The sequence below is a fragment of the Frieseomelitta varia genome, unplaced genomic scaffold (assembly GCF_011392965.1).
Source record: "Frieseomelitta varia isolate USP_RPSP 00005682 unplaced genomic scaffold, Fvar_1.2 scaffold_926, whole genome shotgun sequence".
Classification (NCBI taxonomy): Eukaryota; Metazoa; Arthropoda; class Insecta; order Hymenoptera; family Apidae; genus Frieseomelitta; species Frieseomelitta varia.
Window position 1 is genome coordinate 232,351 of NW_025110730.1, and position 14,564 is coordinate 246,914.

The 14,564-nt window shown below is 37.8% G+C and overlaps 1 protein-coding gene across 8 annotated transcripts in view; it reads right to left on the reverse strand.

Moving 5' to 3' along the window:
* The window catches only part of LOC122537731 (MAGUK p55 subfamily member 2), a 30,406-nt gene that overhangs the window by 8,826 nt on the left and 7,016 nt on the right, over positions 1–14,564 (reverse strand). For 3 of the 8 annotated variants that reach the window (XM_043671164.1, XM_043671163.1, XM_043671161.1), the window contains exon 2: positions 10,618–10,733. The exons of 2 other annotated variants lie outside the window; for them this stretch is intronic. In XM_043671164.1, coding sequence (XP_043527099.1) covers positions 10,618–10,733 — 116 coding nt within the window. Of the gene's footprint in view, positions 1–2,176; positions 2,306–10,617; positions 10,734–13,841; positions 14,561–14,564 lie in introns of those variants that run through there. 3 more of the 8 variants (XM_043671162.1, XM_043671166.1, XM_043671167.1) reach the window with 3 other exon arrangements.

The following is a 14,564-nucleotide window of genomic DNA, read 5'->3' on the forward strand; positions in this document are numbered from 1 at the left end:
TGTTCGACCATATTTCAGGTTAATCAAGATTCAGTTGAAACGCAAAAAATTCTTTTTTGCATTTCATGAAAATTCGATGTGACTCATTTACTTTAGAAAATTCGCGAAGCCGTCGAAGTCGCTGTGTTTCCTACGGCCAGAGTGATTCATCGTCGAATCATTCGCGTTAATACATGTGCATAGATTTCGTTACAGCATCGAACATACGAATTGCGACACGATACAGACTTTCGCAAAAAATTGTACATCTTGGAAAGGGAGCATTAAAAACTGGCGAGCTTTTCGCAAGATCTTCGATTTGGAGTTTCTCTGGCTACGCGACTTGCACAGGCAACACTAAATCAACTAACGAAGCAAGAGACATCAAAGAACACGATTGAAGTCGTGTTTTGCGTGAAAACGTGGGAAAACAGTGTGTGATTTATTGAAAGGCGAGTGCGGATGTCAAAATTCGACAAATTGTTTTTATTAACGCGTGTTAGAATGTTCGACTACCTTATGAATTATTAACTCCTTATGAAACATTAACTTCCTATTTGGATAAACGATCTCAATCTTCGAGAGTGTCTTGTTTTCCAAAGAGTAATGAAAATTCATCTTCCCTACGTTTGAAAATTTATTCTCGAAATAAATTGCTTCGAAATTAATAATTGTATCATTTTAAAAATATATCAAGCAATGAAAATTGACCTTGCTGTATTCTGTGGGCCATTTTTGGATCGAATTTACCTGCATTTCTTGCTTTAATTTCCCGACGTTGTCTTAAAAGATGAAAAAAATCGTCTGTAAGATTGAAATATAAAAATCGAGGATTGCAAAGTGTAATTATTTCTGTGTAATTTGAAGAGAAGATTGGAGGGGAAGATGTAACAATTAACCACGAGTGAAAATTAAAATTGAAGTTTTACGTTATGTGAAGGTAATTTCTCCATATGTCGCAAGATTGCCATTGTCGTGAGCATGAATTACACGGCATTTATCATGGAAACGATGGTAGAACAGCTGGCGTTCAACGAACGTTGCAGCCTATAATGAATTCTCCTGTTCTTCCGTGACGTCCCTGAAAAAAACCTCTCACGAAACGAACACGAGGATTGTTGCGCTCGAAGAACAAACAGCGACTCGCTCATTACATATATCAATAACTAGGCGTTTCATCATTGCCACGATTCAAACAACTGCGTGGCAATTTTATGCCTCTTTTTCTTATCTTCACGTGCCTCTCGATTTGAAATTGTCAATCGAGAATCAAATAAAATCGTTAAACATCATTATAATTTGTATGACTTGCAAGAAACTTGTTGACTGTCGTTCACTTGCTTCCAGTGAACAGAAAGCAGCGAATCTTCTTTTAAAATCAATTCAAGTGGAAATGGAAAGTAATGGATCTTCTTTCAAAACTAATTTCAAAATTCCATATATTCTATTTCCAAGGAATCACATAGTGAACGAAGATACTAAAAAATTTCACTTTCAATCTCACAAGTATATATAAAAATAATACTAGTCTAGAATTTTACTGTCCCTTGAATTTTTAACACTAGAACTACCGCGAACTAAAATATAAAAATTGACTAAAAAAAAAAAATTAGAATGCAAGGAAAAGATTTATAATACGATAACGAACACGAACTTTCATTCATATATTTTACAAAAACCACTCGAACTTCTAAAAAAAAAGTAACATTGTAAATTCGCAGAATTAAAAATCTAAAAAATTATAAATTGGACATTTTGACCGTTTTGGTAGTTTTAGCGTTAAATAAAATTAACAAGCGACACAGGACGACGGATTAAAATATAGATCGACCACAATATTCCTCTGCTTCCTTTTCTTTTCTAATTGCACAGCAAGTAGATCTCCCCTTAACAAAATGTTTACTCCAAATTCCCTCTCTCCAAAAGAATCACACAAATGATATACGCACTTGACAAAAGAAGAACGACTGATGTATCGCAGTATAGTTTTGCCTCGATATCGAGCTACTCTCAACTTCAAGATCTACGGACCACGGACGCCAAAAGGAGCCAACAACGGGCAACAAATCACGCTTTCTCTCGATCTCACGTGTCGTCGTAGCAGTAGCAGCAGCAGTCCTCCATTCGCCTAGCTCTCCCAACCATCCAGATTTCCATCCAAAACTCACTAACAACACCTCCGAATGATGAAACAAACCTCTCCAACGATTTTTCCACGGATATCCTGACTTACAGCGGAGAAACGCCGAGGCAGAGGTCGCCTGTCACCGTCAGTTAGGCCGTTCTATTCTGGAGAACGAGCTGGCCGCCGTCCTGGAGCTGGAGTTGGCCGTATCGATCGGCCAGGGCCGTGGAGGGTGCACTCACGCGGCGACAACTGACGGGGTAAACGGCCACGAGAGAAGCTCGACGAGAGGGGTTTGCCACAAGGAATAAACGCGACTTGAACGACAAGCACACGACGTATGTTACTTAGGTAAGCGGCGTCAGAAAACTGCCGCGCCTACTGACGTTTCTTTCGTCCCCACCTTCGAGCCAGCTCGTTCAGTCGGCCAGTCTAAAACAGGTGGGGGCCCTTCTTCGCAGATGTGGTATGCAACACTCCGCTACGTTCGACGCAGGGCCGTCTACGTGCCTGTTTCAAACCCCATTCTACTTGCTCCCCTCCGTAAAATGGTAATTCCGAGGTTTCGAAAATATCTCTTCCAAATACTTCTAGCGATTGTTCAAACATCACGTCGACTGACTGATCGCGAAGAAAAAAGTGATCATATTGTGCTTCCTTTTCAATTATTTAAAAATTTGGCTGGTAGTTGTAAATGATTCTACAAATGTGAATCATTTGTTCGTTGAAAGTTGTATTCTATTAGTTGATCGGTTTGATCATATTTTATGGAAATTTCGAAACCTTCTTACTCTTCTTTTTTTTTTTTTTTTTTAGAAGATAGATGAACTCTTTCGAAGTTAATTGGACAGCATGTTCCAAAATTATTTTTAGAATGATGTCAAAATAGTGACGGTTGGAACGGGACGAAGTTCAGAAGGAAACCTGAAAGATTATGATCGACAGAATTTCTGAAATTTTGAAAATTAATAGTGACCGCTCAAGAAATTTATCTGAGTGTTTGTTATTTTCATAGATAGTAGATACTTTGGCGTTAGAAAAGTGAAATGACACAATTATCAATTATAAACGAAGTTTATTCCTCGATTGAAATAATTCTACCAATTGTGTGATTAAAAGTAACCTATAGTTATGATTGACGTGTTGGGAGCAAGTAGACCATGTTATACTTGCTGGTTACACGATAATATTATTATCTGGCTGGTATCATTGTCGGAAATTCTAACGTTTCTTTCAACACGGGAAAGCGGCGATGTTTAAGGGGAGTGCCAACGTGTAAACGCGAACGTGTCTCGTTGCGAGGAATGTTAAATATCTTAGGTACTCCATCTAGAAGAGGTAGATAGGTATACTCTCTTACTACGCGAGCATTCCTATTCCCTACGTTATTTCTGCGTGAAAGTATACACTCGCACATGCACGTGCACATATACAGAGACTCGTAACTTTCGTTTCATTCTTGTCCTTGGACATATTTTCGTAGTTAGTCTGCCTTTTAATCGTACGATTCTCCGTCGATTCTCGATCGAGTGGGAATTTATAACGTACGTGTCGTTGATCTCTGGAATTATGCAACTTGATCGACGTTGCAGCTAGATCGATGAATATAATAGTCGTGTGGCAAAAAGAAAAAAAAGAAACACAGTCATCGACACCGATCGGTTTATTGATCTGGCGACACAGGTAGATCCTTCTCAAGATACTCAATAATCCGTTATGCGATACAACGGGATCGTATGGCTCCGGTGTTCAAGACGGCCATCAGGCTGAAGCAACATTAACTCGGTGCGTAAAATATTTTTGAAAATTCGTGACGACACGGTGTCTTTGTTAAATGTTCTTCCACTTTCTAAGAAATGAATTATCAAAGGGATAAAGTCTAACTGTGGAATTTTTTAGAAGCAACGAGAAAGAGACACAGTTCTATTTCTTTCTTTTAATTGTTCTCGTTTAATGGTTCTCTTCTAATGATTTCTGTTTCATAGTATAATTAGAATTTTCGAGCAAACATTTTCTTATTTATATGCTCACTGTATATAATCATTCCAGAATTCTGATTTCTGAAGAAAGGTTTGTGACAAACGTACTAATTAAATAGTTGAATTATTACGGAGATTTCTTTAGTTTGTAAATACGAAAAGAATGAAATAATCATTAATCTAAAGCTAGGACTAATTTACTAAAATTTACTCAATTCATTGGTTTCTCTAATGAATCTTCTTAAAACTCCATAATTCTTTTTCTTATCATTCCTCATAATAATCTCTATTCTCACAAACAAAATAATTTACACAAATAATCTCTGCTTCTTCAAACAACTCCAAAACTCGTCGTGGAATTTCATCCGATTAGTTACGTCTCCGTCGCTTACACGTGCGTCAATGTCACAACCATTACTCCAAATTTACGAGTTCCATCGACATGAAATAATTTACATTTAAAAAAAAAAAAACTTCAAAATACGTCATGCGACTTCACAGATCACGGCTAGTCAGTTACACGTGTCACAACAATAAAATAATTTACAAAATCTCTTCTTCCAGCAATTTCGAAATAGGTCGCGGGACCTCGCATGGTCAGCTACGTCCCTGTCACTTACACGTGCGTCAGTGTCGTACACGTTCACCCCGTTCGCGCGATTACAAAGCCAGCTGAAATTACATCGTAACGATGCGTGTGTGTACGCGAGCGCACGCGACGCTGCCTCGCGATTTCTGCGGGAGCGCGCGAGCGAGTCGTAAACGATGACTCGGGTTCGACCCTGGACCAATTGGTCAGGACCTCCCGGGGTCGCGGCCAATTACGCCGGATATCAGAGGAGCCGCAGTCGCGGCGATTTGTCAATTAACGTGCTCGGATTATTCACGGGGCATGGTTCGCCAGCCATGGATTTCCGGCGCCGCTGGCGCGCGACCGCCTGATTCACGGTTTGCCTCGACTTCTTCCCTTCGCAGGAAGTGGCTTTGTTCGCGAGGAGGACCCTCGCGGTTTCCGCTTTTCGGTGGACTTTGTAAGGTGCTTGTACGAAACAGGGCGGAATGAGACGCGGAAAAAGGAAGTGGAGTTTGTTATATTAGTTTGGAGCGAGAGAGTCGTGAGAACTTTTCCTCTTGATGAAACATTCTGGTGCTGTCTTCCAGTTCGGTTCCCTTTTTCACATGTGAAATTTGTAAAATTTGGAGACACTATTGTGTCATGGATTTCGTGTAATGGAGTCAACACGCTTACAATTTAGAAGAGTTTATTCCCTTACAGTCGTGGTCGTGTATGAAATAGGATGGTATACAATGATTTAGAATGTCTTAGAATATGATGAATGTCTAATGCTCTTAATGATATAGAATGTTCTCTATAATGATTTAGAATGTTTTAAGAGTTAGCGATATTGAATGTCTCTATAATGATTTAGAATGTTTTAAGAGTTAGCGATATTGGATAGTCTCTATAATGATTTAGAATGTTTTAAGAATCAGAATGTCTCTAAAGCATGTCCTTATATATATTTGGTTATCATCGTCAAGGGGAAGGAGCATAGATGACCAACTATTGGATCTTGTTCTTATGACTAATTATTCACAGTCCACTTTTATGTGGATTGTTGCTAGTTTATTGTCAGTATTTGCACACATTCAATATTGTCCGGGTTGGTCATCCAACACTATATAGGGTAGTCACTGAAAGACTGAATGACATGAAACAAAAATAACTTTTACAAACACATGTTTTTAAATGTTTTATTATTTTATTTGGAAATATAATTAATGGATTTTTTTCAGTATTTTTTTTCTATAATCCACGAAAAGAGAAAATGAACAAGTTATGACTTTTTCGAACCCTTCAGTTTTTCAGTGGCCACCCTGTACTAGACAAAGAAAAAATAAATATTAATAGATGTGGGAATAGATTTATGGAAATTCATGTTTGCGCAAACGCTCGTGAACATTCAACATTTTAAATGTTGCAACACATATCTCACTTTTGGTACTCTGTATGCATGTTTTTGTAATATTTTTCTCGATTATTTCTGCTTGCTCGGATGGAAGATTTACGAGAGTTTTTCCTTTTAATTAGCTTTGAACTTTGAGCTTTGTGAGTGAAATTAACAAGCAAATCAATGACAATTCGTGAAATTCGCTCTGCTTTCGTCTCCGAATTTTTCCTTGGTACACAATATAATTCTATTATAGTGGAAATTTTCCTATTACTCGGACTTCTTGGCCTAATTAGATCGACCTAACGATGTTTCGCTGAGTCATTAAGAGGCTCCTCAAACACACTAGCAATTTTCACGGACATTTAAAAATATATCAAACAAAAATACCCGAGGAAAAATCATCATGAGAAAATCTCAAAGTTCTCACACTTTTCTTTCGGATTCTTCCCATATTAGCCGTTTAACGTTTGGTTGTTTGGCGGCTCGGTTTTCACGGTTGTTTTCGACGATTTTCAAGCAACGCTTCATCGCGTCTGTCAACGTTCCCCATTGTTGTCTCGAATTGGAAACCGACACATGCCTCTTAACGACTTCTCGACACCAAGAGGGACTTGTACCTGCCGATCCTAAGGAACAGAATGGAATGTGGGCCCAGCAGGTGTGTCAGGGTGTATGTATGGCTGTGGTCGGGCCCTAACGTCTCGCAGGAAAGCCACGGTTGCGTGCACTCGATCGAGAACGAGATAAATCGAACGGTTCTGGGTCACGGACACCAACCAACTCCAAAACTTTACGGGATACGCTGAACTTCAAAGATCTTTCACGCCATTGTTTTCGAGTATTTTTACAGACCGAAAGTTTCTCTCTTTTGCAATTCCAAGAATTTCGAAAAAAAGAACTCGATCTGTTGGGTGACATCAAATGAAGATACTCAACTCTTTCAATCACGCTTTCTCCTCCATTTCGCGACACTGAGTGTTGAATATAAAATCTTATTTTGAAATTTCTTCGTTTGGAATTTGGATTTTTTTATCGAGGATGAACTCGACGTGCTGGGATTTGTTCCAGCTTATTAGGAGATTGTAAAATAATTGAAGTACTTATTGAAAGATCACCAGTCAGACAGTCTAATTATTTTGAAATATTTATGTAAAAATGAATATTGACTAAATATTGACTAAAACTATCAAATTTGTCAAAATATTTTTTTAGTTTCTTTAAAAATCTCTTCAATTGGACTTGGACGTACACCTATTTTACCTAACGAATGTATCTATTTACGGAGCATTGAAAATCATTAATCGACAAGTCTCGACATTAATGAAACGCATCGTACAAACGAAGAAGCTCGAAGTGCGGCGAGAAAATATTTGCAAATGTGTTGTAATGCTTACGTAACGGAGCAACGATCAGGCGAAAAAGTGACGTGCGTTACGTTCGCGTCACACTGCTGAATTTACACCGATCGACGGATACTAACCTTTTCGCTGAAGAGCCGACGCTGTTCCATAGTTCGACGGGGAAATCTATGTCACGACCGAAATAATGCAGCTGTTTCACGCGGCTGTGACGCAAGCAGCGCGTTTCGAAAAGAAGCTCAGTTTCGAAAATTTCGTCGATCAGAGCCGACGTTTTCGTGTTCCAGCGTTCCCATACTACTCGAATTCCGTAAGAATTGCTCGTTTGCAATAAATATTCGCTCACCTTTGGACGAAAATGATCGTGCTGTGACGAGAACTGGAATCAGTATTAATATACACGTTGATGAGAGCGTTTTTAACTGTTGATGAACATAGTGGCTGTAAGTGAAGCGAACATTGTACAATAAGTAAGTTGAGAATAGGTTGGTTATAGCAGATAGTTTGTTGAGAATTTATTATTGCATTACGATGCAAACTTTTGTAATAATTTACTAGTTGGACTTTTTTTAACAAACATATTGATGAGAGTATTTTGAAAATATTCAATTTTTAATGTAACGATTGTAAGGCAAAGAGATTGAGAATGATTGGATTGATTAAAGCAAGTAGTTTGTTGGAAATATTTCTGCAATATCGCAAATTTCTCCAATGATCTATCACATGTAGTATCAGAAAAGTAATCAGGAAGATTCTACGATTCAAAATAAAATGAAAATCAAGAATAACAAGATGTGTGAACGTTGTGATGAACGCTTCGTTTCCTGAGAGAATTAAGGTTGAAAACTTGTTAACTATACAGAAGTAGGAACACCGTAGATGCAAAATTAATATTCTCGTAGGAATGTAAAAAGGAAATGAAAAATACGTCAGGAATTATTGAAAATTGTTTTGTAGCCACTGTCAGAATGAGCGACATAAAATTGCGAGGATCTTTACTTTCAAGTTGAGTACTTCCACTTCTTATTCTTGGAGCAATCGACGTAGGTAAACAACGACATCACCCCGATCGTTTTCTTCCTAGTGTTCACGTGCTCGACCAAGTCCGGATATTTGCAATCCCAGCGTCACTTCGACGACTGGAAATCTGCGAAAATTGAATCTCGCAAGATTTATACGTCTCCGAGTGACGTGTCTCATGTTTAATTTACGACGCCAAACTCTGACAGCTCTCGCTTGATTGAACTGTTTGAAAACGTCCACGTAATACACATGAATTATTTACAAACGCAACGTTCATAATTTTTCAGTAAACTCGGAATTTCTACGCGGAACAGAGGAACAGAAAGTGGCCATTACTAGAGCTAAATGAACGGACTGAGTATCAACAATGGGGAATACAAATTTCTATAATAGCACTGGGTGCTGGACGTGAGAACAAGTAGTATTCTGAAGAATGGAACACAGTCTTGGAAAGTGTTTTGTTCGCTGACAGGAAGCATCCGTAACGTAAGAACGGTATTGCGATGGAACAGGAAGCTGAAACCAAAAGTTGAGGGAGATATCCAAGTGAAAAGGCGTTTGCTACAATTTTAATAGCGAAGCTGAAACGAAACTGTAGAAAACGAGCGGTAACATGGTTGACGAAGCGTATTTAACGTACCGTGAAAATTACAGAGGATATACTAGTGACTGATTTTTATTTAAAAGAATAAAGGAAAATTTTCTATGACAGGTATTGAAACACTTCAACGAGTGTCGTTCTAAGTATTCTTCAATATTCTTCAAGAAAGCTATTGTCTATGGAAATTCGGTGCCTTGTTTAGATAATTTATCGTATTTCTTTTTTTCTATCATTCTCACAGGAAAATATTTTCTGGGTCCATTCTTTATCGTAGAAATTTTGAGGAATGTTTTCATTTAATGATCATTCAATTATTCGAATTCTTGTGTCAAAATCTTTTTGATCAGACGTATCTTAATTACCATAAAAAAATCTTTAATTTAGAATGGAGAAGAATATACTGTTTTTCTTTTTTTTTCTTTTATCAATAATCCACACCTTTAAAATTCAGTGCATCGAACTACAGCTAACAACTTCATTAAAAAAACAAAAAACGCTAGAAGCCTAAATAAACGAAAAAAATAGGAGAAAGCCATAAAAACGAATAAACGTAGCCAAAGGTTGAGCATCCAACTTTACGTTAAACAAAGCGCAGCGATCGATTAATAAAAGACAGACTAAACAAACTGTTCTAGCCGGCAAGCATGTAACAGACACATGTATATATCTTTCCTATTTTTACGGACTAGCTAAACCGATCCCCAGACGAGTCTCGAGCATGGATGAAACGGGTTCAATGACACTTGGCCGATTTTTACCGATCGTGACCAAGGGGGCTCACGGCTGGCCGCGTTGCGTTTTCCATTTCACGGTGTTGGATTCACACAGTCGTAGATGTTCACGTCGTGAGGGCAACCTCTCGTAAATGACCGTCTCGTTCTCGTAAAACCGGGCGGTCGCGGCCGGCCGTAGTAAACACGTGGCACGTGCATGTGCCTCGAAACCATCTGCCCTCACCGCGCATGATCCAACAACGCATCGTTGTTTATTTCGCCGGTGCCAAAAATAATAGACACGCGCGCGAATAATGGTTGCAATTAATCCGGCGTGATATTCACTGGAAAAAATCGTATAGCCATCCGAGCGGCAATAGACGATCTAACAAACAGGCGAGCCGATTACGAGCCAGCAATGGTTGCACTCGTCGGTGAGTGAACAAAACTCTTGGTAACATCGTAATAAAATCTGCTCGTAATTCTATCTTCCAGCGAATTGCGAGGTATAATAATCAACGATAGGAACTAATTACAACAGACTAACTAATTACAAGAGACTAACAGTTCGCAATTGTGCGTAGATGTTAAATACTCTCAAATAACATTTTAATATTACAGGAATGTTACAGGAAAATTCAATGCCCACGTCGTAGAAAATGTCTGCCCGCACGACGTCCACGCAACTAACCTCGAATCAATTTTCTACACGTTGCAATTACATTTTCGAATGTTATCGCGGGACAAGTGTCAGACAAAGTTCTTCTAGACTTTTCTGAAATTGCCCGTCGTTGTTGGAGATAGTCTCACGGTGAAGTAGAAGGACGATGATGTAACAGAGGTGGCGAGAAAGAGCACCGGCATGAAAACGCACGTTCACTCACCTTAACCAGAGACGTGACCACAGGGCTGTCCAGGAGGCCCTTGAGGAACAGGAGGTCCGTGTCGTCGGCCACCTTGCCCAGCTCGTCCAGGTTGTCGCGTACGTGCATGAAGGCGGCTGGAACAGTGACCAGGCACTTTTCCATAACACCGTGCTAGTTGGACGTGCGCGAAGGGCAACGACACTACCGGCACGAGCGTCGAGGGTGTAAAAGAGCGATGCGAGGGGATGCCGGGTGTGGCCATTCGGCGGATCAATATTGGGGCAGCCACAGGTGGCTAGTGCCGGAGCACGAAACATTTCGGTGAAAAGATCGAAAAGCGGGAAGTCGAATGAGCGTTGATGCGAAAGGAGCAGGATTCACGCAGCGGTAAGGTTTTTAAGTAGTTGCTTTCTTAGTCTGCGGATGTTCGTGCGTTTGTAGGACATCTATGATATTATGTGCAAAGGATATACGGTACTGTGGTACTTTAATAAGCATAATTAGTAATAAAAAATAATTTGAATAATGATAAGCAAGAATTTTTCGAGAAATGCGTTTACGTCAGAAGTGCCGATAATAAAATAGACAAATAAATAAATTGTTAAAAATAAAAGTTTCAGGCAGAAGAGAATTTATAAAATATAAAAATGTAAATTTTCCTGTTAGATGAATGGATAATTTATTCATCAATATTAAAAAAATTTCTCGACATTTGTAGCAAATATTGTAGCAAAGCTGGATATTATTCAATGAATAATGCTCGAATATAAAAATGAATTTTTAACTAAATGTTCTAAAATAACTCGTTTCGATGAAACTTTTGTTGTACAGATTCTCCAAATATCTGTTTCATGAGAACAGTATTTGTAAAAGTATTTCTAAGTATAATACTTTTTTCCATAAAAGTTCTACAAAAATATATTTTTTTATACGATATAAGTTCGAACAAAACTTTTTTTAAAAACGAAAAGAACCTGCTAATTTCGATCTCTATTTGATATTTTCAATATTTCAAAGTGTAGGCTAGATAATTGCATTTAAATATTCTATTCTTTGGATGATGAAATGAATTACAATATTTATTCTGATATTTAGACAATGAAATAAAGATTTAGTTTAGTATTTTTTTTTTAAATTTATATAAACGTCTGTCGTTTAATTATTTTACAATGATTTTACAAAACGTTAGTTTTGTGAAATCATAGTAAATTGAAGAAAAATATGCATTACATGTATGATTTCTCGTAGTTTTATGAAGTATATTTTTATTTATTTATGAAAAATAATTATCTATGGTCTTAAAGTATTACACATGGAACATTGCTACTTCTGACAATGTAATTTAACTTATTGTTAGATATTTTAACAGTTCGATATTGAATGTGAACCTATTTTTATTTCGTTTCACAGTATAATAATATTAGTACATGTTTCACACAAGTTATGAAATCAAAATGTTTTGATTTATTTTCTTCGCTCGCCACTGTATATTAGTGCAACTTGCGTGCATGCAGAAAGAAAAATAAATAATAAATGTTACAGCTGAAGAAACTGTTCCTTTTGCAAATATTAGTTTAATCGAGATCGAAATAGTAATAAAATTCTGGGGATATAAAGGAACATTTTCTTCAAGATTTTATTAAGCATTTTCTTTATAAATATTAGATAAATTTAGATATTATTTATATTAATGATGGTCTTATTTCTGCAAGAGGCTAATTAATCAGAATTTAAGACTCAGGTACTCGATCGATTTTCAATTTCAAGCAATACGATATTCATAATCAATCTGAAGTAAAATATACTTCGTGTTATAGTAATTTGGAGCAAGCTCAAGGACCAAAGAATCATCCTGCTGTTAACAACAGCTATAGTGTCAATTAACATTGAATTCATTTGCAAGTGCCTGGACTAATTAGAGTCATAAACAGATTTCGTTTTACCTTTTCACTCTCGTTCGGCCTTACTTCATTGAACAATTCTCAACACGAGACAACGTTTAGGATAATTATGAATGAGACAGGTACGACCTTGTTCGTGTTTCAAACATAGAACAAAAAAAAAAAAAAAAAACAAACGGTTCTATTGTTTATTTGTTACGTAAATTAACCAATTATTCCATTACTTTTAAAGTCTATCGATATTGTATTTATTTAAAAATTCATAATTTAACTTTTACAGTACATCCTTGAAGAATCTATAAAATATTTCTTTAGCGAACGAATTATTTTTAACGTGACATATAGAAATAGAAGTGTCTTCGGAGGCACTGGAATCAGATTGGATTCCGTTTCAAATGGAAATTGACATGAATCACCTGAGACGATATTTTCGACGTATAAAACACGAGGAAGGTATTTTTAAACGCAAAGTGTTTCATCTATAATTATCGTATCTGCTTTACGATAATTTTATCTGAAGGGGTAGTTTGTCGAACCGGTTCTGTCTATATGTTTGTGACATTTAATTATCGAAGACGAGACGTTCTCCAAGTTCGAGTGGTTTTGATAAACAGTAACTGACCACTCGAACATAGGACGATAAGCGACGTCGACGACGGGACGGTTTGTATGATAAATGCGTGCAAGTAGCAACGAGTGCATAGACACGCCATCGCGTATCGTCTTTCCAGAACGCCTCGACCTATTTCTCGTCTAGTTTACAGCCGAAAAAAGTTCTTAAACCAGTCTGTTCGTACATGTACGGCAGAAGGAAGATCTCGAACATTAATATGAGATCATGGAAATAGGATTGTAATTCACATCTGACAAGTAAAATTATAATTATACCAAATCTGTCTTAAATTTCTTTCTCTTGCAGAATGTTGGGTTTTATATGTTGATGTAGAAAATATTTTATTCAAGAGTTTTCAATCAATTTCACACGCGAGATACAAAGAAATGAAGGTTTGAGTTAAAGTTAGAAGTTTGGTCAAGCTCGTTCCTACTTTTGGAATTCTTTTCTGTTTAAAATTATCTCGAGACTTTAATTGATCTTACGTAAGAAATAAAAATAGAGGCAAGGCTATGACGAGACTGCAAAGATATTTCGATTTAAGACTGGATTCCGAAGATTAGAATGCAGAGGAATAATATTTAGGTACAATCGGGCAAGGAATTCGTTTGCGAAGCGGGAAGTACTCCAGTACAACTCGAGAAAAACTAAAAAACATAATTTCATAAAGAAGACATTATGAAATTCCTCGAATTTCAATAGAAAACTAAAATTCATCGTGTCATTACCATTTTCTATTTGATATAGTTTGGCGCCGTTCACGGCGTCGATGCTGGCCAACAATCGGCGATCTTCTATCTTTTCCTTTCTCCCGAAGAAAACCATTACGACCGTTTCCTTTTCAACGTGTCGCGGATGCAAACTCTCGCACGAAGACTCTTCAATACATCGACGAATCACATTTTCACTTCTCTCACATTTTACATTCTCATCGTCGTACGACTGTGTCGCGTATCACGATTAAACACCACAAGCAAGCGCGACTGTTCTCTAGCATTCCACCACTGTCAGACAATAAAACAAGAAGGCTCTATTCGTTGAATGCTGTTCTACGATAATATTTACCGAAGAGCGAACAGTGTCAATTATCAGTACCCAATTATCACGGATTGACAGGTTCCGCTGTCAATAATCACTTTTGTTCTTCGTAACAAAACCGCGTGTATGCATTTTTTGACACAGTTGCTGATCTTTCAGAAATCGTCTACGTCTCTTGCGGTAGCCGAGCCAGTGTTTGTCAAGGCAGAGCAAACAAAAGGATTTCCTTCGAAGACGTAAGAAACGTGCACACTGGTCCGTTCCACGGCACCACGTCACAGTGAATGGAAACGCCGTGTTACACCTGCTTGGGGCCTCGGGCCCCTGTCTTGGCCAAGGGACTGAAAGCGACACCCCGTGGAGGTGATGGGATCCAACAAAGTCAAACGAACGTACGAGCCGTGTTTCCCCTT